A 22,654-nucleotide genomic window follows, 5' to 3' on the forward strand; every position below is an offset into this window, starting at 1 on the left:
AACATGCAGAGTTAGAGTTTAACATCACGTTAAGAAAACCGATTGGATTCAATTTAAGATATTTTGAATGTTTCTTTTTTTTTCATTTGCCTTCCGAAGAGGCTTGTTTGTCTGATTAAAACAACCTTTTACGCATAACTTTAAAGCAAATATTTAACATACCAATTATTATTTCTGTACTGATCGTTTTCTTCCTATCAGCCTGGTGTATCATCTGGTGTTACTTTGTGTATCTGATCAAATGATCTGTTTCACGTTTTGGCAGAAATAAAGATTGCAATGAAAAAACAAACGTCTGTAATTTACAATTTACGGTAAATATATAAAAATGTGGTTGCGAATTTTACCTTACAAACACGGTAAAAAAAAAAAAAAAAAAACCGTATGCGGTATTTTAAATTAGAGACATTTTTTAAAGTGCGGAAAACATTAAATGTGTGGAATTATGTGTTTCACCTTTTTTTTTTTACTGAAAAAAAATTCAAATGAATTCTTAAGTATATTTATAATATCCAACATATAACGTCTAACTTTAATTATCAGCTCTCACCTACTGAGACATCTAAAAGCAATTTTTTTTTTAAATATTAAAACATGTGACAGCTTCAGTTTTGAGTCTTCCTTTTTTTTCCAGTTTCTTAAGCTAATAAAGAAAAAAATGTTTCAGAAAAGTTTGAAAAAATCTGGTAACATGAAAACTCATTATAGGTTCCAACTAAAACAAACAAGAAAATCCAAAAAAATGTTTTTTAAATGACCTATTAGTCTAACTGAACTCTTTATTTGTTTCCTGACCCTTTATCACAATCACTCCTCAGAACAGCTTATTTAATTACATCCAGCATAACATGAAGAGTGCTCGTTCAGTTGCCGGCCTGCTTTTTTTGCTGAGTGATTTAGGATTCTGCGGGGATTGGTCGGCTATTATCAACATTTTCCTGTCAAAGTGTTTTTCATTTCCACGTCTGAGGACATCTGACATTTTCTGGTCCACATAAACCCGACTGCTGGCTGGACTCCAGTCACACGACCCTCTGGTAACACGCACGTTGTTTGGAATGACATGGAGGAAAGCGTTACTGAAAATATATTTAATAATTAAACATAGCACAGTTACATAAAAAGGAATGCAAAACAGATGAGTAAAAGTGGGTCCTTAGAAGGTGAAAACAGACCTACTGCAAAGGTTTGAGTTCCTTCCTGAACAGCAGCAAGTTCATCATGAGGGAACGCCAAAAAAAAAACCACACGGCTGCTTCCTGGAGCATATCGGGTCTCTTGGAAGCGTTCTCCTAAAGGAGCGCTGAGCGTCCCAGCGGTTCCACGAGTCCAGCTGAATTGCTTCACTCTTCCTGTGTGTTCTCGAAGTGAGAGCTTGACCCCTCGGACTGACGGTCGGCGTCGCCAGCAGGTCGTTCCTGCTCAGAGAGCTGCTCGCTGCTGGGGATGGAGTTCTTCTTTGGTCGGCCTTTTGGCTTGGTGGGGGACTCCAGCCCTCCTCCCTGTAGAACCTGCAGACGGGAAGAAGAAGAAGAAGACAATCTGGTCTGTGTCGCTGTAAATGATCACCCACACTGCAAAAACACAAAATCTTACCAAGCATTTCTGGTGTAGTTTTTAGTGCAAATGTCTTAGAGCACTTGAAATAAGAACTAACTTATATGTACATTTTCAGCAAGATATAGAAGCTTGTTTTCAGTAAATAATTTATTAATATTGATTTTTTTTTTTAAGTATTCGCTCCATTAGCAGATTATTTCACTTATGACAAGACATTATTCCCTTGTTATAAGTGAAATATTCAGCCAGTGAAACTAGAAATTTTACGTCACTATTACAGGATTATTGACTTTGTACATTTGGACAGGTGCGTCCAGGAGTGGACGCACCTGTCCGGGGTGGAGAGGTACTTCTGCTTCTCGAAGCGCTTCTCCAGGCCCATCAGCTGCAGCTCGGTGAACACGGTGCGACTCCGCCGGCCCTTCTTGCCCCTTCTTCTTTTCAGCCTCTAAATCTTGCTGAAAAGTTACTTATAAGTTAGTTTTGTCTTATTTCAAGCGTACTAAGATATTTGCGTACTAGAAACTAGAACAAAAATATTTGGTTAGATTTTTTAGTGTTTTTTGCAGCACTAGATAGTTGCCATTTCAAGACTCTTCTATTTTCAATTCCCCCCCCCAAACAAATCCTCAGTTCTCTGATATTTCATCAACCACAAAAAAACACACAGCTGCTGCTACCACTGATATGAGAATGGGAAATTTCAAGGTGAAACAGATTCCTGTGGTCAGCAATACAGAGCACCAATATCATCATCATCATCATCATCATCATCATCATCATCATCATCAGGGCACAACTTACAATTTTCTTCCATTTCATCCTCCTGTTCTGGTACCAGGTTTTCACTTGCAGCTGACTGAGGCCCAAAGACTCGGCCAAATCTATTCTGCAAGGAGCAAAACACACACGGATGCTTTTCAGTATTCCATATTTAACATATTAACACAACGCGTGCTGTAGAAATCAAGTAATGACATGAATATTTTAAGAGTTTTTTCTGTATTTCTAAATGCTAAACTTGCAGATTCGGTGTAAACATGCAGCAGCAGCAGCTCAAACGTCAAGGCCTTCGTGTTTTCTTTTGCCCAGTTCGTTTTAAGAGTTTACATTTTGCAATTAAAAACTGTACATAAAGTCAAACAATGTTCCTATTGTTACAAATCAAGCCTAACTAACTGCTAGAGAACGTTTTGGACGTAAAGACCTAAATATCTTAAGACAACACAGTTCAGTTCAATCAATCTAACACAGGAGCAACTTCAACGCTCCCCCTTTGGATTGGTTGTGTTTCTAAATGTTACACGGGAATAACATAAAACAGCAACAAATCCAGATTTAATCAAACTAAAAGAGCGCAAAAAGAAATGAGAACACAAGACGTTATGTTACAAACACCCTGAGTCCGTTTGAAAACTGGCCTGTTTGGTCCAAATCCACCAAAAGTAAGTTTGATTTCAGCAGAGAGCCTTCGTTTACGAGAACATAACATCTAGGAAAAATCTGTTATTTTACAAAGTTCTGGGTATTTTTATTACATGTCCATAAAAAGTCTTTAACTTTTTTTTTTTTAAGACGATGTTTGCCTGTTTTATGATTAAGGTGGCCGTCTGTGGGCCAGTCTGGACACGAACCGAACGGTGGGTATGAATAAAGGAACCGGATCCTGAGCCCGAACCTCACATTTCAATTTTCTAATGAATTACTGACGAAAACATGTAAAACCCAGATTAATATCAATTCGCGCAAGGCCAGGTGTAAATATTAGGCTACACGTAAGTCATTTGTCATATTCAAATTGCTTTATTAAATAAAAATTGCACTTCAACTTTAACGCTTACTTTTTCCTCTCTTTTTTTATTTTTACTGCTGACTGCAGCAAAAATAATATTTGGACGAGTTGGAAAAAGAGAGGAAAGGTAAAACAACAGCCGCTGTTTATAGCTAAGTCCAATAAGAAGTATTGGACTTGATTTATTTCGAGCTGAAAGTGCGGAGGTCTGATTAAGGGCCTGTTCTCTCTCTCTCTGTGTGTCTCTAGTTCCCCCACATGAAGATGAATACCGACCAAAATGTCTGAGCTGAAGCCTACCGGCTTTGGGTGAAAGCCCAGGAGTGGACGCACCTGTCCGGGGTGGAGAGGTACTTCTGCTTCTCGAAGCGCTTCTCCAGGCCCATCAGCTGCAGCTCGGTGAACACGGTGCGACTCCGCCGGCCCTTCTTGCTCTTCCCGCCGCCGTCGGCTCCGTGCTCCAGCTTCCCGCGCAGGTGCAGGTCAAGCGGCAGGTGGTGGCCGGCGGGTCCGACCTGCAGGCCCGGAGCGGCGGACAGAAGCGGGGAGCCCAGCGTGCAGGACAAGGGGAACTTGAGGAGGTTCGCCTGGTCGTCTTTTAGCACTGCGGCGGCGTGGGAGAGGAAACATTGAGGTCGAGTTTAAATAGCAGCTTCTTGAAGGTAAACTGTAGCTCAACAGACGAGTTTTACAATGACGTCGCCTCGAAAGTGGAACTCGACAAAAAAGCAGTAAGTTCATCACGCACTTACTGCCGTTAACGTTTAAACGGACTTTTATGTTTTACTGACAAAGAAATGACAATTTAACCTTATTAATCCGCTTTGAATTGAGCTTATCAGAGACGTCAAGGAATCGCAGAACCTCAGAAACAGGGCAGAAATCAAAACCTGCTTTTATTTTTTCGTCGCTTTGGTGGTTTTCAGGAAATAAAAGCACAGATTAGCAAAGTGAGCTCATAACTCATCCTGCACGCGCTCACAGCTGGACCGGAAACTTTAGCTGAAAAATAAAAGATAAAAACGAAGCTAAACATTCAAGCCGTTGCTCGGACTAAATACTGGAGTAATTAATAAGCATAAACACCGAGGAATTTAATATTATTTCTTTGAAAAAGCTAAACACTGTTTACACAATAATAACCAAAATACGGGACCGTCGTAACTAAATAAGCCGCTACCCTGAAAGCTATTTAAGATAATCACAATTTTACAAAACTGAAAAATAATAATTAGCAACATTTGCATTTTACTCATTAAAACCTCCTGAATGTATGCATTATTTTTTAAATCTAATTAGTTTTTGGAAATCGCAACTTTTTTTTTTCTTTTTACACAATTTTGCGTATTGATTTGACAGATAAAGAAGCTGCATTAAAGACAACAATCCAAATTTCTATCCGAATAACATCACACGGGATTAAGCTAAAACAATATAGGGGACAAAATCTCCAGTAGCTGATAAAGGATAACATTTGGAACATTGGTTAAAAATCTACAGGTCTAACTGAGTTTTCCTTTAATTTTTTTAACCAGTCTACTTTGTGTAAGGCCGAGCTCATCTGTTCTCCATCTCACCCAGCTGACTGTGAAACGGCCGGGCGGACAGAAGAGCCTGCACCCCGAACTTGAGCAGCTCTCCGGCCGGCGCTGACGTTTTGTGCTCCGGGTGATCCGTCAGAATTTCCTCTATCATGAAACTCCTGTAGCGGTGAGTCCTGTGGTCCGGCTGGACGTCGGGCGGGTAGTAGTGGGCGCCCATGTCCAGCGGGTGCTGCATGCTTCGGCCCGTGCCTGTCGGCACTTAAAAAAAATAAATAAATAAAAATAATATATATATAAAAAAAAAAGCTCGGACACGGATGATCGCTCCCTCAGAGGCCCGAGTCACAAGTCATTTTTTCCTCCGCGGCATCGAGTCAGCAGCTCGGAGATGCCAAACACAGGCAGCCTAATCTCCAAAGTCCTCTGATGGAGATTTAATCTTCTTGTTTGTTTTTCCTCCCCCAGATGATTTTTATTTTTATTTTTCCTTTTGCGGAGGAATCTTACTGCCGATGGCGATCACTTGGCCTGAGTCCGGAACCCGTGCATGGCCTTGCTGGGGGGGTTGTTCCTGCGGACCGCGGAACCCGGCACCTTGGTAGTGAGAGCGGGAATAAGCCTTTTGGAGTTAAGAGTTCCAGCGTGGCTCCACCCTCCTTCCCTCTCTCCCGCCCGGGATTTGCCCTTGCAGCTTTCTGCCTTTGTTGCAGCTAAACCTCCATGCAAAGGCACGCGTGTCCTGCGTGGACTTATTCAAAACAGAGGTAAATGAGGACTTGGAGCAAGGACACTTGAAGCAACTTCAACTAGGAACTCTTAGCCTGATGATGGTGATGGTGGTGAGCAGGCTGAGAATAGAGAAGCTGGTCCTAAAAGGATAAAATGATATATTTTACATATAAAACATATTAAAACATTTTGAGTTGGTTTATTTCTTGCAGTGCAACAGTCAGACTTAGTTGTGCGGTGTTAAAAATAAGCTCTTATTTAGCTTTTTGTTTTTTTGTGGGTGTTTTTTTTTTTTTACCTCATAGCCCGAGTACCTCAGCGGGTTTTTTAATCCATCTTGAATCATTGAGCTAAAATTTCAGTAAGACTTGCAACTTACTTGAAGTTGACAATCAGATTAGCTACTTTTTTAATTTAGAAAACTCCCTTGTTGCATCAAGGCTTCTATAAGCAGAATAAAACACAAACTACCCTAAGTTAGAAGACTAGAACATTGAAGAATGAAGGATACAGGCCACCTAAGAAATCGAGGATGAAATAAGAAATCTCGTAGAAGTTGACGATTTTTCTTGCGGATTTCGTTTAAAAGATTTTGGTCGGTCACTGATCAAAAAAAAAAAAAAAGTATTGTTGTGAAATTTGATTGTAGCACAAATCTAATCGGAAACGTCATTGGCAATTGAAACAATGATAATATTATAAGAGTAATTTTTTTTTGTTTGTTGTTTTGCTTTGTACTCCTCTGAAATATGTCTCCCTCTGGTGGTCCCTCCAATGATTACAAATTAATCCCTGGGGATGTCTGCGAACAACAGCAAAGATTTTCTCACTAATCTGGATGATGGTCCTTAAACATCTTAAACATGTTTGGTTTCTAAAACACGACTCAGTTTTTTTTTTTTTGTTTTTTTTTTGTACACTGCAAATTCAAAATTTGATGGAAAACCCGTTAGTCACTCAATCAAAACTTATTCTCTGTATTAAATTAGCAATGGTCACAATAAACTAATATTTAAGTTATTAAATGGAGCCACCTATTGATACACATTCCCTAAGCTGAATCAATCAACTTACATTGCACAATAGATGTATGATACATTTTAAAAAGTGAGACATTAGAATCACAGAGATTATTCAGATAACATGATCATCTGAATAAAAGCAATTCATCAGAGTACTGGGTGTTAAAAAAAGTTACTGTTCCTGAAAACATATCCTGGACATATCAATAAATTATTAGGTATTTTAACATTTAATATTATTAATATTAGTCCATGCCGGGACGCACATTGCCTCAAAGGGGATATAGACCATTTTCACAATTACATCACATAAATTCCAATTCCCTATTCTTTCCTGTCTATCGCTTAGCAAAATGGCAGCAGGTGTAGACGGTGCTGTTTGTCCATTTCAGCTGCAGAAAAGATTTTTAGATGCTGACATTTGGTAGAGTTGGAATATAAACAGGGCATCATTAAAATAATTGCCAAGATGTTTAAAATTCTTTTATAAAATATTACTACAACCACATCCTGTTTTCTGGACGTTAATGACTGGTAGTGGGGGAACAGTCCACAAGGGGGCAGTAAAGGATCTGCTACTTGCTGGGTCAGTGGTGATCCCAAGGCCTGCTGTGTTGTTATAAAAGTGTTACTGTCTCTCCAGCAGGGCTAAGATTAATGCTGTGGATCTAGTCTAAAACAGATGAGGCCCTACAGGCCATGGCAGCCATGTATAATGACTAAATGCATCTGGCATAATTGTCAGACAACTAAAGCAACAACAGAAGATACCAAATATCTTAAATCTTTAAAAAAAAAACCATGTCTTCTTTTTTCAAAACTACTTGAACGTATCTGGTTTTTGAAGTGATCCTGAAGGCAACGTTTGTCACCAGTATTTATATTCAAGCCTTTCTGGATTAAGATTTCCAAGAAAAAGGCAACTTAGCAGATCAGAGAGGACGGCTTTGTTACTGGGAGCAGTTTGGATGATGCTTTTTAAAAGATTTTGATAAGACTCCGAAGTATGGAGAGTAGATTTCCTTAAAAAGATCTGGAATACCAGTTTGTGTCGGTAGTACACAAATAAATATCCCTGGACCATTTGTCCCAAATCCTCTGAGTAAGTAATTCCTTATCAAAAAAAAAAGTGAAATAAAGAAGAGACAGGTAATAAGCATTTACATTTAAAAGCAGGTAGATCGCTGAGGAGATCAGATCCCAGGCTGATGATTCGTGCAGAGATATGTTTAACATTGAGCGTGAGGTGGGTTCAGAATAATTTCTGATTCCTCCACTTGATTGTTGTAGGTAACATACCTCTAGAGAGTCATGTACAGAGCGCCGTTTCACTTTAGAGAAGGTAAAGGCAGTTTCTTATTATCTGGCTACTTAAGGTGCTTGTCTAACTTGATCTCTTTTGTGTGTAGGTTGGCCTGCTACTGTTTCAGTTCAGTTTTTGTTTTAGTTTAGAATTTTTTTTTTTTTTTTTGGATAGTTATTATTGACCAAAGTATTTTCTTCTCTTTTTTTTTTGGTTTTGTTAAAGGAAGGGGAGTTTTTATTGTCTAGCCCTCTGGCTTGTTTTAAACAAAAAAGGACCTATGCTGTCCCTGCATAGTTTTATTTAGATTGAGGAGACTAGTGGAAGGAGAGTTTTTCTTTTCTTTGCTGTATTCACCAGGGATTTTTGTGTGAGTGTGTTTTTGTTGGGGAGGACTTAGGTGCATTTAGTTATTTTTGTTTTCCTTATTATTATTCCTCCCCCAAGCAGTCTAACTTTATTTAATTGGGTTTTAACTATGTCTCTCAGCTATAGGTTTCCAGGGCCAGCATAGACTCCTACTTTTAGTGTGGTCATTTTTATACAATAAAATAAACTGACCATTTTTGTCCATAGGCATTTATGAATTCAATAAACTGTATTTAATTTGCAACAGTGCCTCTGGTAATTTTTGCAAACTTATCTGTGATCTGGTAAAAAGAGGATTTAAGGTTCTTAACACACGACAAAAAATGTACCAAAGGTCACAGACAGACAGACAGACAGACAGAGAGAGACAGACAGACAGACAGACAGACAGACAGACAGACAGACAGATAGATAGATAGATAGATAGATAGATAGACAGACAGACAGACAGACAGACAGATAGATAGATAGATAGATAGATAGACTGCTGAGCTGAGACAGAGATCACGTGGTGCCTCTGGGCCGTTGTCCCCGGCTGGTTGCTAGGTAGGCTAGTTAGCTCGCTGACCAAATGATGTGGCCGCTAGGACGGAGCGCTTTGCGACCTGCCAGCGTTAACATAACGGCGGCTTCGGGGAGATGACGAGACGATGTCAGACACTGTAAAAACGTCCCCGCTCAAGGACGACAGGAAGACGGTAATTCTGTCCCTTTTTTCCTTGGTATCCTATTGGTTAGCCCGCGCCTGGGCTTTTAAAGTACAGTAAGCTAATTAGCTAACGCTAAGTCTTCAGCTTGCAGCATCAGCACCAGGACACAGACGGAGCTGCTGCCGCAGCTCTGTCACGAAGATGTGTTAAAAAAAATGCCACCGAGTAAAGAGTGTGCGTCAGTCATCTGTAGGGTCATGACACGGTGTTGTTAGAAGCTGGTAAAAACAGCACTGTGGGTCCGGACAGGTTTACTGACCGAGTCGGTGACAGCCTGGACGCTCATCAGTGGTTTCCTCTGAGCTGTACTGCATATCTTGCTGACTCCGCTTTCATTTAGTTCAGTAGTTGAGTTCAAAAAGTGAAACTCATATTCTAAGTATTATTTACAAGCAGAGTGATATATTTCAAAGATTGATTTCTGTTGCTTTTGGAGATTGTAGCTAATGAAAACCCAAAAGATATAGTATCTGCTCTCAGTCCGGGCTTCTTTTCTATAAATTACTGCATCAATGCAGCGTGGCTCGGAAGAGATCTACCTGTGGTTCTGCTGAGGTGTTCCAGAAGTCCAGGTTGTATTGTTGGCCCCCATCAGGTATTAGAACCTGGAAACAAATAGCGTATCTCTATGAAGGTTGTCAGCAAAGAGAACCTGAAGTGCCCTAATATGTCCTAGTAGCAGTTGCTCTGACTTTGAAATAGGGTTGCACCAATTGTAGTTTTCTGGCCAATTACCGATCTTTAAAAAGCCTGACCTGCTGATTCCAATTTTTTTGTTTGTTTGAAATGTCACTAAATATAGCAAGAAAGTCACTGGGTTGGCTGTAGTGGGGTGAAATTGCGAACGTACAGACGTGACCTGGTGGGCCGGTTTATCAGTCAAACCCCTCTCACGAGAGAGTAGAAGAGGACAGTGGTTAATTTGTAGGCCTTTGCCAAAGTAGATGAGATCGGGGGATAAGATCGGCTTCACATGTAAGTATCAGCTGATCACCAATCTCCCAAAATTAAGGTTAAATCGGCTGGTCAATAAATCGGAGGCAAGGTCATCACTCCCTGGTGGACAGCGGATCCAGCAAGGCGACCACATAACTGCTCCTTGTGTCGTCAGAGGAAATCCCACGAAGAGCAAATTTGGTGGACAAACCATGAAGGTGCATTATGCAGCCAAATATCTGGGATCTTAACAGCCCCAGAAAAAGAAACCAGGGACACCAGCAGAGGTTCCCCAGTAGCAGGCGTGCCCTGAGAGGAGCTGGTTTTACCATTAAACCTCGACCTGTTTGCCTTCGGGTCACCAAATGTGGAGGAGTGAGAAGGACGACACAGGAGGTAGGTCTGATCATCTCGCTTACTGGACTCCAACTGACCCTCACAGAATAATGGTAGACAGAATAACATAAAGGAAAGGCGGTTTGCCCAGGCTGCCAAAGAGGCTAGCCATTGAGACTCAAATCTATTGGTGAAGCTGTTGTCGAAACAAGAAAACTTGCCCCGAGAGGATACAAGGGTTGACGCAATTAAAAATCCCATAATGGAAATGATGGGACTTGACGACCAACTCTCCATCCTTGTCAAAGACGGGAGCGTTTCTCGACTCGTTACCCACAGGGAGCCGCGTTTTACCATACTGAGCCAATGCTCCTTTTCTATCCTATGTGTGTCTTCCAGATCAGTAAGATTCCATCGCCAATTGCATTCATGCTGTTCCACGTCGTTGTGCAGACACTTTTCTCTGCCCAAGTCCTTTGTTGTCTGATCAGGTGCCCCTCCAGACACATTGGCATAAATTAAACATGGTGAGAGAAACATCATCTCGTTGGGCATATTTCTTTCGTAGCACTCACCGGGAATGACTCTCACATGCCGCGCTCATTAGGAGCGTGGCAGGAAACTCTCAGCTTTCGCACCATCTCTCCTAAGTCCTCCCGGTGGACGTGAGGGTGTGCAGCAACAATGAATGTGAGCAGCGCCGTGGTTGCCATGTCCCCTACTAACGGTACTGTAGAAATTAATTGTCGCTGCATTGACTAAGTTCAGCGTTTTTAATCTGCTGCGCGCGTGTCACGTTTGTGAGGAAGAAGAGCTTAATTGTCATCAGGAGCTCCACGTGAACAACACCAGGTGATGTCAAGACCCTTCTGACCCATCGGAAACACCTCAGCCAGTCTTAGATCAGCCCTCAGTGCCATATCAGTTTTTAAGGGGAAGTGTGGATTACATCTTGAAAGAGAAAAAAAAAGCGGAAAAAAACCCCTCTACAGGTTCTAACTTTACATGGTTTATTATTTATAGAGTTCAGGAGCGTAACTCCGCGTACAGGCAGTGATGTAACGCCAGCTGGATCTGAGGTTGGTAAAGATAGCTTTCAGTAGGAGTCCATCACCTCTTCACAATATAAAATGGTTAAAGCGGCAAACAAAATGTTCTGTTCATCTTGCTAACATCTATATAAGTTTCTGTAGCAATATTTAGTCCTCTTTATAGAACTTGTTAGAACTGGATAGAACTGCGTTTGATTATGTTTATTCTAGCTTTTATTCCGATCTCTGCTGCGGACTGATGTCATCTTAAATACATTATTCAACCTCAGTTGTCAGTAGAGCCACTCAGATTATTAGTCACATAGTTGGTTGAGTTTTTATCCAAGTGTATTCACCTGGTTAATGTGCCTAATCATAAATATCACAGTCTACGTGGTGAGATAAAGCTCAAATATATTGAAATAGATCTTTTAGGTCATATTGCACAGTCCCACCTTGAACAGCATTTAAAGCTCCTGCCTTTAGTTAAGGTCAGAGGTCATGATTCAAGTATTTTTGGTCTAATTTCTAGTACAAATATCTCAGTACACTTGAAATAAGACAAACTAACTTATAAGTAACTTTCCAGAAAGATAAAGAAGCTCGTTTTAAGTTATTCCTTAATATTGATGGAAAAAGTACTTGTTCTATAGGCAGATTATTTTACTTATAACATGGAAAAATGTACTGTTAAAATAATCTGCCAATGGAATTAGTACTTTTTCATGAATATTAAGGAACAAGCTTCTATATCTTTCTGAAAAGTTACTTGTGAGTTAGTTTTATCTTATTTCAAGAATGCGAAGATATTTACACTAAAAACTAGATCTAGGGCTGTTGTAAACAAATATTTTTGTAATCGAGTAATCTATCGATTATTCTTACAATTAATCAAGTAATCGGATAAAAAAAAAATAGCTAAAATAAAACATTGGTAAATCTAACGGCAGTATTACTATCACATATCAACATCAGTCCAATTTTTCACATTTGAGCTTCCCTAACAATAACTTTTCTGTAGTTTGGAAAATGAACTTGTAACAATAATAGCTCGCTTTCTACGATAAACAGAAGAAAAGTTATACAAGAATCTGAAGAAATGTCTGTACTCTAGCTTTTCATTTATGTATTCATCTTCAGTCAGTTTACTAGATGAACTCTCACCGTGCCCAGACATTTATTTGTTGAGACCGGGATGATATGAAATAAATTTTCCGGTTCATCCATAAAGCTACACTTACGTTAATCATCTAATGTGCAGCCGCCCGCAGTGTTCAGTCTATCCGCTCACCTGTATAAACACACCTGCAGCGCTCTTCCCCGCCGCTCGCTCTGAACCGCCACCAGGCAGCAGCTCCGGGAGGAGAAAAGCTGCCGTACTCCAAGCATCGCTCCAGTCATTTTAAGAATGCTTATTGGTCCCCCCAAAAAACGACAAAGACCCGGACATTATCACGAATCAATAAAATCCTCCCAGGCCGAACTTGAAAACTGGACGTTATGCTGCTTACAGTTAGCTTTCGTCAGCAACTCAGGCGGAAGTCAGAGCGCTTTGCAAGGCAAGTAATAATAACCCGGCCGGAACACGGTGCGCTAAATAATCAAATAGAAATTAACGAAGCTTCGAGGCAGGTACATTTTCCTCGAGGAATTTTAATAATCGAGGTACTCAAATCACTCGAGGAATCGTTTAAGCCCTAACTAGATCGGAAATATTTGGTAAGATTTTGTGTTTTTGCAGGACTGTTTTCATCTTCCAGGACAGGAGTCTTCAAATCCAGTCCTTGAGGGCCTGTACTGCAGGTACTGCCTCGTGGTTCAACACACCCCAACCAAACGACTGAACGACCTCCTCAGTTTGGAGTGAAGTTCTCCAGAGTCTTGCTAATGATCTCATTACATGACTTGGGTACTCTGAGGCAAAGATGCTTCTAAAACCTGCAGCACAGCGGCCCTGGAGGCCTGGATTTAATGATCCCTGATCTCAGCAGATCTTCAGTTGGTTCATCCTCCAGTTACAGGTGGACTTTATTTAATAATCAGGTGAAGGTAATTGGCTGTGCTAGATATCATTCATCATGCGCACTCAACAATTTTAGAATTAAAACATACTGAGGTTGTTTTGTGCATTTTGTGCATTGTTCAAGGGGTGTGAATACGCTGCACATCTATCCTGCCACTCTGCTGTTTGACTAAACTCGTCTCATCGACTGAATCAAAGAGGAAAGAGCTGGCAGAGGTCAAGGAAATGTTTGTTATTCCCAACAGTCCAGCTCCATCCTTAACGGATCAGTGGATCCGACAGGTGCTGAATTTCACTCATGCAACACTGAACATGCAGAGCTCTGATTGGAGTTTCACAGTATCATACGAAACATCTGTTCCCCCAAGCCAAACTGATGTCTAGAAACCTAGTAGTGACCAAACCTTTCCTACGGGAGTCAATGAATCTGTAGTGTGAGCACAGAAGTCCTGATTGCTTGAAGCGCTGCTACAGCAAGTGGATGTGCTCAACTGAATAATTGATTAGAGCGCCATCAGCCTTGTAGAGGAGAATCGATTCCCATCATCACGCTGGAGTTGCAAATCAGTGAAGGGAGGTTAAAACCAAGAGAGATCTCATGTCTGTGCTTTGCTGCAGGTGCAAACATCAGCCCAGAGTGAAGCTCAGGACATGAGACCCCAGAGCAAACATGGAGGCAGGCAGATGGTGCATTCCATGGCAACACTTGTTGGTACTTCAGCTGCTCCCAGCGGTGCTGATGCTACGCCCAGCTGCTCCCTGTGCTTCTGTGGTCTGCCTGACATGTGTCTCTCCCTCTCTCCCCTGAGGTGTCCTGCCAGGCAACGCTGCTTACGCCTATCGCAGCTCCGACGCGCGAGCGCCCAGTAACCGTCTGCGTAATTGGCACAGCCGGAGCTCCTGCCTGTTTGCTGCTTGGCTGTTCCGTTTTGTGTATTTCCACCTGCTGACACACCGTTTGTTCTCGTGTTTCAGCCCCGGTCATGGCAGCAGGTGTCAGCATACTGAGCGACCTGCCCCACTCCGTCAGGGCTCCCCGTACAGAGGAGGTCGGCGCAGAGATGGAGGCAGGTAGGGAAAACTCTGCAGCACAATCAACAACACATGCATACTCTTCTGCTGTTGCTCTAGGCAGGACCATAAACCTATAGTCATGCCTCTGTATCTTGTTAAATTAGAGATTCTTTACAGGTTTGCTCTCACTTTGAGGCGGGATATCTGTGTAACTCAGAAATGTGACGCATCCTGTTTCCTCTTGCAGGTAATACACCTGATTGGATGTCACATGTGAGAAACTGATTGATTTATTGTAGATTTGGTGAGTTTCAGGTCTTTGTTTTTAGGTGACGTGATGTGCACTGCATGAATAAAGTGAACTGAATGAAATCGAATTCTTAAATAGTTATTTATACTTATTCTGGTAATTGAAAAAATAATAAAGTGTGTTCTTGGTAAGAATGTTTTAGAATAATAACAGTTTCAAGTTTTACTGGGCAGTGATCTCAACAACAGCACAGAGTTAAGTGTAAAATAATTGCAAATATAAAAAGATAAAAAAATAAACACTATTGTATGCTTAAGCCAGACAATAGCATACAGTAAACCTTCGTTTATCGTGGGGGTTACGTTCCAAAAATAACCTGCGATAATTTTAATTTGTTACTATTATTACACAGTACTATAGAACAAAACCAAAGACCAAAATCTGTTTTCAGGCCCAAGCATTTGTTTTAAGAAATTAAAATAGAAAAGGTTTCTTACAAATAACTGACAGTTTTTAGAAATACTGTAAAATAATAATTTTAATAATCAACCAACGAGGTTGGGCACATTGTGACTCGCGTATTTTACAGTTCCTCTGACTGGGCTTCTCTGTGCTGACTCCATCTGCTGTAGCGTCTTTTTCTACTGAAGGCCGTGGTGCAGGTGTCTTGTTCTGAGAGAAGAACATAGTTATGGGTAGTTGTTGGCGTTCTCTTTTTTTCTACTGAGCAAGAAGATTCTTCTAAACCAGTGGTTCCCAAAGTTGGTCCTCGAGGGCCGGCATCCTGCATGTTTTAGTTCTCTAACTGGTAGTACCAACAACCTTTTCAACATGTCAACGTTCTTCTTAGGCCTTCTAACAAGCCATTATTTGATCCAGGTGCGTTATGCCAGGTGTGTTATGCACCCCTGTTCTAAACAGACATGCCACCTTCGATTATATTAGCGAACTGTGATGAATGACACAGGAGAGGGTCTCGTTCTTGTGCTGCTCGCTGACGTTTTTGCAAACATGTAAATTTGCCAAGCCTAACACATTTTGTACTGGACAGTAAGGACATTGATTGACAGCCAATCAGGACGCAGAACACAATGCGTGTTTTTACAGTGTAAAACCAGAACCATCTGCGAGGCCGCGAAAGGTCAAGTGCATTATAGTGAGGGTTCAGTATATTGCTGATTTCATGCCACGATAATGACCTTGAACCCCAATTATTCCAGTTTGATTGGGCTCAATTTCTTGGACATTCTCCTGCTAGCCCTTCTCGAGTCTTGAGGAAGCACAGCAGCCACAAACCATCACACTGCCACCACCGTGTTTGACTGTTAACCCTACGCACAGAGCTGCTAACTCTGCAGTGTCTGTTAGCCCAGAAAGCCTGCGATACCTGAACCAGTTCAGTTCATGTTTCAGAACTGAGAACAGCCTTTCTGAAATGATTAAAATCATTTCCAGCAGATTTAGGAACTGTTGCACTTTTTTATGCTAAATGCCCCAGCTCTGCTCTGGTGCTCCTGCTCTCCTCTCTGATGGTTGCTGCTGGCCTCTTCCAGCTTAATAAAACACTTCTCACCTCATTTATACTTCTGATCATTATTTTTATACGCTGTGGACATTTTTTTTCCCAGCCAATGCAAGAGTCCCCACAGCGAAGTACACCAAGATGGGGGAAACACTGAGACACGTCATCCCTGGTCACGTGCAGTGCTCCATGGCCTGTGGAGGGAAAGCTTGTAAATACGAGAACCCGTCTCGCTGGAGCGATGAGGAGCAAGCTATTAAAGGACTCTACTCATCTTGGTGTGTCTACAGGTCTTTCTAAGCTCGTAGCTGATTGGTCCATCCTGTTTTTTCCTCCTCATATATTGTCTAATTTCCCATTTATAGGATCACTGACAACTTGCTAGCTATGGCAAGGCCTTCCTCTGAAGCCATAGAGAAATATAATATAATCCAGCAGTTTCAAAGGTACTGTATTATTCTGGAGCTTGCTGTTTTTTTTATTATTTTTTTTAGCTTTGGTTATGTTTCCATTCCTTTAGCCTGTTGACGTGTGTAATGCTGTCCTCAGGTGTGGTGTGAAGACTGTTATTAACCTGCAGAGACCCGGAGAGCACGCCAGCTGCGGCTTCCCGCTGGAGCCGGAGAGCGGCTTCACCTATCGGCCCGAAACTTTCATGGAGGCAGGAAGTGAGTTCCACATCAAGCAGCACCGTACTGGTGAAAGCAAAGGCTGTATTTTCTGTAAAACAAATTGCTCATCATACACGTTCAGACCTGTTAGTACTGTTAAAACTGGATCATGGTGAGGGCATTGACCATTTAGCCAACTATTTGAGGTTTTTCTCATATTGTTGCCTGACTTTTTAGGGTCCGCCACAAGTCATTTCGTTCCGACCGTGTGTCAGTTTGTACCTTCCAGCTAGGCGCTTCCTGTCTGATTTAACAACCAAGCATGTAAAATAATGTTCAAAGGAGTATGTTAACCTGTTGTATATATGGATGGATGTTGATGTTTCATTGTTTGTTTTTTGGTTGGTTGAGCTTGAAATTGCCAAAATCCCATGAAGCCTTCTGTGCGCTGTTCTTGAGCTAATCTAAAGGCCACATGAAGTTTGTACCTCTGCCAATTCCAGCCATCTGCTACCATGGTTGCCAAACATTGGCACCAAGGACAGAACAACACCTATCAGTCAAACTCTTTTGTATGTTCTGTAGTGTTGGAACACTGGTTTATTTTTTGTAATTGTCTCAATAAAGTAGCTGTTCAGGGTGGGGACGATGTCGCCAGGCAACATGGTAACTTTTATTGAAGCATTGTCTGTTCATCTCTTCCTGGGTGAAAAAAACATTTAAACAATAGATGTTGACAATGAGAGGAACAGAAGTGGATCATGTATGAAGTGCCAAAATGATCAGATCACATGAGGAACACAATGAGCCAGTTGTTATTTGTTGTTTGACTTTCTTTCAGTATATTATTACAACTTTGGATGGAAAGACTACGGTGTAGCATCATTGACAACAGTGCTTGATATGGTGAAAGTTATGTCGTTCGCTGTTCAAGAAGGAAAAATAGCCATCCACTGCCATGCTGGTCTCGGAAGAACAGGTTTGTATGCCAGACTCCTCTTCAGAATGGCAGAGATTCTCACTTTTTCTTCTAAACGTTTGAATTTCCTTTCACTCAGGTGTGTTATTGGCATGTTATTTGGTTTTCACCACCCGGATGAACGGTGATCAAGCCATCCTGTTTGTTCGAGCCAAAAGGCCCAACTCCATCCAGACCAGAGGCCAGCTGCTGTGTGTCAGGGAGTTTGCCCAGTTCCTGGTTCCTCTGCGAAGTGTGTTCTCATGCACTGAACCCAAAGCAAGTGCCGTCACCTTGTCCCAGTACCTTACCCGGCAGCGTCACCTACTGCATGGCTACGAGGCCCGGGAGATGAAGAACGTGCCAAAGATTGTTCAGCTGGTGTGCAGGCTGCTGGTGGACATTTCGGCCAACAGACAGGTGGTGATCGAAGAGGAGTGGCTGCAGATGCCCGACCTCACCGCCGAGGTGGAGAAGACCGTGTCCCAGCAGGCCCTTCAGCAGCTGGGGAAGGAAATGATGGGGAAAGGGATTCCGCTCCTACCTTGTTCATCAGACATGCTCAGCCCTCCACCACAGCCGAGCAGAACCTCAGGTGATCAACCACTCGCCAGTGACAATGAGTTGGACCCACTGTGGCGACAACAGAACCTAGGAAGTCCTCAAAGATTTCTGTCTAACAACCGGAGTCTCAGCGACTCTTTGCTCCACAAGCATGGAATGTACCAGGACCGCGTAGAAAACCTTAGTAAACCAATCAGCTGCCGGACGAGACTTTGCTCGTCTCACGGCAACCTAAAGACCTGCAACCAGTCCGGCTGCTGTTACCCCTGTACGCAAGACACGAACTCTCACACAAGAGCCAAACAAGACCTGGGCATGTGTGTTTTACATAACAGGCATCGCAGTTTAAGCTCTCATTTGTCAGAGCTTGGAAAGAAATCCTGCTTTGATGCCACGCTGCCACCTTTTCCACTCCAGAGCAGCTTAGTTTCCAGTGTGGAGTATGTGGATGGAGGAGCTGACCCAGGCGATGCCCCAGAAGCCCCTCACATCAGCCTCCAGTCTGAACTCTCCCATGATAACAGACGTCTGATGGTGGCCAAAGCTCTGGCCACAGACCTGGTCGACAAGGAGGTCTCCTCCAACGTTTTAATGTGGCAGGTAAAATCTTTTCTTATTCTGCCCAATGCAAATGGCAGTCCAGGCTCGGTGAAGCCTTTAACAACTAAATCCAGATTTGTCTTGTCTGACGGAGTGAACCTGCAGCAGTTCTTTCATAGTTCAGTCAGTCAGCCACTTCCTGTGTTTCAGTAAATTGATCCTCAGCGTTTCTTGTTGCGTACAGACAGAGCTGAACTCCAGAGAGGGAACTTGGGAGAGGCTGTGTAATGAAAGAGACCCGGTGGTCCTCTCCAGCTTGATGTGGTCATGGCTGGAGCAACTCAAGGATCCAGTCATCAGCCATGACGATGTGCTATCCCTCAGTGAGAAGAATGTAAACCCACTGACTGCCATCAACTCTCTGGAAAAGGTAGCTGCGTCAGCACGTCTGTGATGCTCACAAAATCATTTAAACTGCTTAATTTAAACATCTTCAGTGTCCTCAAACACGTTTTCTCACAAACTTTGCGGTAAGAAAAACAACCTTTTTTTTAAAACAATTTTTAGCAGTAAAAAAAACTGGTTAAAAACTGTTTTCTACTAAATTTTACAGTAAAAAAATACCATAAAACCAGGTGTTGATGCAACGTCCTTTGATGTTATTGCTAATGGGCTACTTTACATACTATGCAGTCATGTGGAGGAGTTACACAATAGAGTATTTCAGGGTGTTATCTTCTCACCTTTAAGAACCCCATACACCAGAAAGTTTTTTTTTTTTCAGGATGTCCTCAAACAGAAATATTTTGAGGACAAAAGTATCTTTCAAGTATGCGTCTTCAGAGTATGTGAGAATGCATGCTTTCTTCCAAGTTACCAAGTCTGACTAACTTGCTGTAATTCAACCTCCAGGGTCACAGGCTCACGTTGCTGTGCATCCTCGAGTGTGCTGCTCATCTCCTGCCTGTGCCTGAAGACGTGCTGATGTGTTTCCTCAACAAGACAATCAAAGTGTTCACCAGGGTAGGTGTTAACACTAGGCGCTTTTCCTCTAGCCCGCCTCTAACCGGTTCAGTTCCGGTCCACCCCTGTCAAGATCCATTAGCAGATCCGCAGCGGCTCTGCCCGGCTGTTGTCAGATTTTCGTACCTACTTTAAGGGTAGAACTAGCCGGGCCGAGCCAGATACGGCACCAAAACGATTTGATTAACAGCTTCACTGCAAAAAAACGCAAGAATTTACCAATTAACTTTGGTCGAGTTTCTAGTGCAAATATCTTAGTACACTTGAAATAAGACAAAAGTAACTTATAAGTAACTTTTCAACAAGATGAAGAAGCTTGTTTCAGGTCAGTAGTTCCTTAATATTGATGAAAAAGTTCCAGTTCCATTGGCAGATTATTTCACTTATAACAAGACATTTTCCCCATGTTATAAGTGAAATTTGAAGCTGCGGTCAGCTTTCTGTCTGATCTGCAGCTTTGCGCCGTCAACGTGAAACACTAGAACTACATAACATTTTGGATAAAAAAAAAAAAAGTTCATGCTTGACTATTAATTTACATGTTTTGACTTCATTACCTAAATCCAAAAGGTTGCACTTTAAAAAAAATTTAATTAAGTGCCAGAATGTGATATTTGTATGTATCGTGGAATAATCAGCTGATCTGAGTCTTTATCATTGTGTTTAGGGAAGCAATGAAGTTCTGTAAGACTAAATGAAATATCTGGGTTCATTTGAGTCCATTAGAATGAGAACCTGAAGGTTCTCCATTACTGAGCGTCACTGCGAACATCAGGGAGAGTTGACCGCCGCCGCTGCTCGCTCACAGCCCAACCACAATACTGAGGAACAAAGTGTATAACGGAGAAGCTCACCTCCCGGTGCAGGACTGAACCGAGCCGAACCGGACCGCACATTAACCGGTTAGAGTGAGACCTGCTAGTGGAAAAGCGCCTACTGTGTACCCCAACATTTGAAGATGTGAACTCCTAAGACATTTGTTTTGCTCTCACCAGACTGATCCAGCCTCAGAAGAGAATGAGTCACTGTACAAAACACTGAAAGCAATCCTGACTCCCCTTCTTTACGAGCTGCATTCCAAAGCTGTGGATGTGACCAAAGACTCCTGATCAGCTTCAGCTTCGTTTCTCCAGACAGGGTTCCATGCTCGTGTCATTAGCCAGCGCCTTGCACCATGTACTTTGGACTTTACCGGCCTGTAAAGTTTGAAGCGTTTTCACTGAGGAGTGTATCGATATGTAGATGGTAACTACTGCCATTGTTGATGCTAACGTGCCACTGTGCTCAGCTTGAAACATTTGTCTGCGACTTCTTTTACGCCGTTTATGACAGACTACGTTCTTGTAGTGTCTGACTTTTATCTGCCTGTAAGAAGACTAAGAAAAACGTTTCTTTTTTCTGCTAACAAATTCAAATTCAAGAATACTTTATTGATCCTAAAGGGAAATTAAATTAATAAGTAATGATATTTAAGTGTAAGACAAATCCAAAGATGTTTTACAATATACAGATGGTGTACTATTACTTATTTATTCCGATTTTTCTTTTTTTAAATTTTAAACAGCTGAACTAGAGTTCAGCTAAAGCTTAGCGAGTAATAGGATTACTTTACTTGATATAGAGTATCAAGCCAGATAAGAAACTTTGACTATGTGTTGGCAATTCATGTTCAACTGACCACTGTGCTTTTTGTTAATCTGTGCAACTTGATGTCCTTAATGTTATTTACAACATAAAACCTCTCATTGTGATGTTCTGCTGATGCAGAACTACCTCCTTCGGCTGGATCCTTTACCATGGTTTGTGCGTGTGTGTGTGTGTGTGTGTTTGAAAGTGGGCGAGCTGCGATAAGTCTGAATACTGCCTCTCACCTTATGTGTCTCACGTGTGGATGTATTGTTGCTTTGACCTGCTAACATGCTGAACGTGGAGCGCTGATGGAAGACCTGACACGTTTCACTGTGGGGTTTGTTTTCGGTGTCCAATAATTTTGGTATACTATCTAAAGGTTGCTTCATACAGAAATAAATGCCTGAGTAATTCCAAGTTGTGTGGACTAATTATTCCTAAGCATTAGTTCAGCTGAAAGGTGAAAAGAAAACAGTTACATAATGAGCTGCCCATTTCCTGTAGCGGCCAGAGGTCCTTAGATCAAGGCGTCGAGGCGTTGGTGTCCTTCAACTTTGATATATACTGTATATATATGTGGATATGTGTGTGTGTATGTGTGTATGTGTTGACATTTAATTTAACCGATTAAATGTCAATCGTATAACATTTAAACATTACATAAACCGACACCCTCATCTGTGGTCATGAGCTTTGGGTCATGACCAAAAGAATGAGATCACGGATACAAGCGGCCGAAATGGGTTTTCTCCGTAGGGTGTCTGGGCTCTCCCTTAGAGAAAGGGCGAGAAGCTCAGTCATCCGGGAGGGACTCAGATTAGAGCCGCTGCTCCTTCACATGGAGAGGAGCCAGTTGAGGTGGCTCAGGCATCTGGTCAGGATGCCTCCTGGACGCCTCCCTGGTGAGGTGTTCTGGGCACGTCCCACCGGGAGGAGGCCCCGGGGAAGAACCAGGACACGCTGGAGGGACTGTGTCTCTCGGCTGGCCTGGGAACGCCTCGGGATTCCCCCGGAGGAGCTAGAAGAAGTGGCTGGGGAGAGGGAAGTCTGGGTCTCCCTTCTGAAGCTGCTACCTCCGCGACCCGACCCCGGATAAGCGGAAGAAGATGGATGGATAAACCGACAGGCCAAAATATAAAGTTAGGAGGAATTTTGGTATTTTAAAGCAACTCTTTTCTTGTTCCTTTT

General features: G+C 42.1%; 2 protein-coding genes across 6 annotated transcripts; one reads left to right on the forward strand and one right to left on the reverse strand.

Annotated features, from left to right (window-relative positions):
• Positions 1–1,076: 1,076 nt before the first annotated feature.
• barx1 (BARX homeobox 1) lies at positions 1,077–11,885 on the reverse strand. 2 transcript variants are annotated; one of them, XM_028003738.1, is made up of 5 exons: positions 9,289–11,885; positions 4,930–5,765; positions 3,686–3,956; positions 2,365–2,449; positions 1,077–1,511 (listed from the first exon to the last, which is right to left on the reverse strand). In XM_028003738.1, exons 2-5 carry the CDS (start codon positions 5,129–5,131, stop codon positions 1,344–1,346), a joined length of 726 nt encoding a protein of 241 aa, XP_027859539.1. In that variant the 5' UTR covers positions 5,132–5,765; positions 9,289–11,885; the 3' UTR covers positions 1,077–1,343. The 2 variants fall into 2 exon arrangements, with proteins under 2 accessions (XP_027859539.1, XP_027859540.1); XM_028003739.1 differs by lacking the exon at positions 9,289–11,885 and having other exon boundaries at positions 4,930–8,644.
• Positions 8,788–21,879, forward strand: ptpdc1a (protein tyrosine phosphatase domain containing 1a). 4 transcript variants are annotated; one of them, XM_028003735.1, is made up of 10 exons: positions 8,788–9,017; positions 13,974–14,426; positions 16,248–16,419; positions 16,507–16,587; positions 16,691–16,809; positions 17,594–17,731; positions 17,811–18,874; positions 19,059–19,244; positions 19,727–19,837; positions 20,833–21,879. In XM_028003735.1, exons 2-10 carry the CDS (start codon positions 14,339–14,341, stop codon positions 20,944–20,946), a joined length of 2,073 nt encoding a protein of 690 aa, XP_027859536.1. In that variant the 5' UTR covers positions 8,788–9,017; positions 13,974–14,338; the 3' UTR covers positions 20,947–21,879. The 4 variants fall into 4 exon arrangements, with proteins under 4 accessions (XP_027859536.1, XP_027859535.1, XP_027859538.1 ...); XM_028003734.1 differs by having other exon boundaries at positions 8,789–9,017; positions 14,331–14,426; XM_028003737.1 differs by lacking the exon at positions 8,788–9,017 and adding an exon at positions 14,547–14,616 and having other exon boundaries at positions 14,320–14,426.
• Positions 21,880–22,654: the final 775 nt, after the last annotated feature.

The sequence above is a fragment of the Xiphophorus couchianus genome, chromosome 20 (genome assembly GCF_001444195.1).
Source record: "Xiphophorus couchianus chromosome 20, X_couchianus-1.0, whole genome shotgun sequence".
In the NCBI taxonomy this organism is placed as follows: domain Eukaryota; kingdom Metazoa; phylum Chordata; class Actinopteri; order Cyprinodontiformes; family Poeciliidae; genus Xiphophorus; species Xiphophorus couchianus.

Bases quoted from the DNA above. Each gene is read 5' to 3' on its own strand.
- barx1 (XM_028003738.1), bottom strand. From the start codon at position 5,131: ATGCAGCACCCGCTGGACATGGGCGCCCACTACTACCCGCCCGACGTC. The intron at 3,957-4,929 runs GTGAGATGGAGA...ACGCCGCCGCAG, and splicing joins GCCGTTTCACAGTCAGCTGG to TGCTAAAAGACGACCAGGCG. The intron at 1,512-2,364 runs GTAAGTTGTGCC...TCCCGTCTGCAG, and splicing joins GGATGAAATGGAAGAAAATT to GTTCTACAGGGAGGAGGGCT.
- ptpdc1a (XM_028003735.1), top strand. From the start codon at position 14,339: ATGGCAGCAGGTGTCAGCATACTGAGCGACCTGCCCCACTCCGTCAGG. The intron at 16,420-16,506 runs GTGTGTCTACAG...TCCCATTTATAG, and splicing joins AAAGGACTCTACTCATCTTG to GATCACTGACAACTTGCTAG. The intron at 18,875-19,058 runs GTAAAATCTTTT...TGTTGCGTACAG, and splicing joins CCAACGTTTTAATGTGGCAG to ACAGAGCTGAACTCCAGAGA.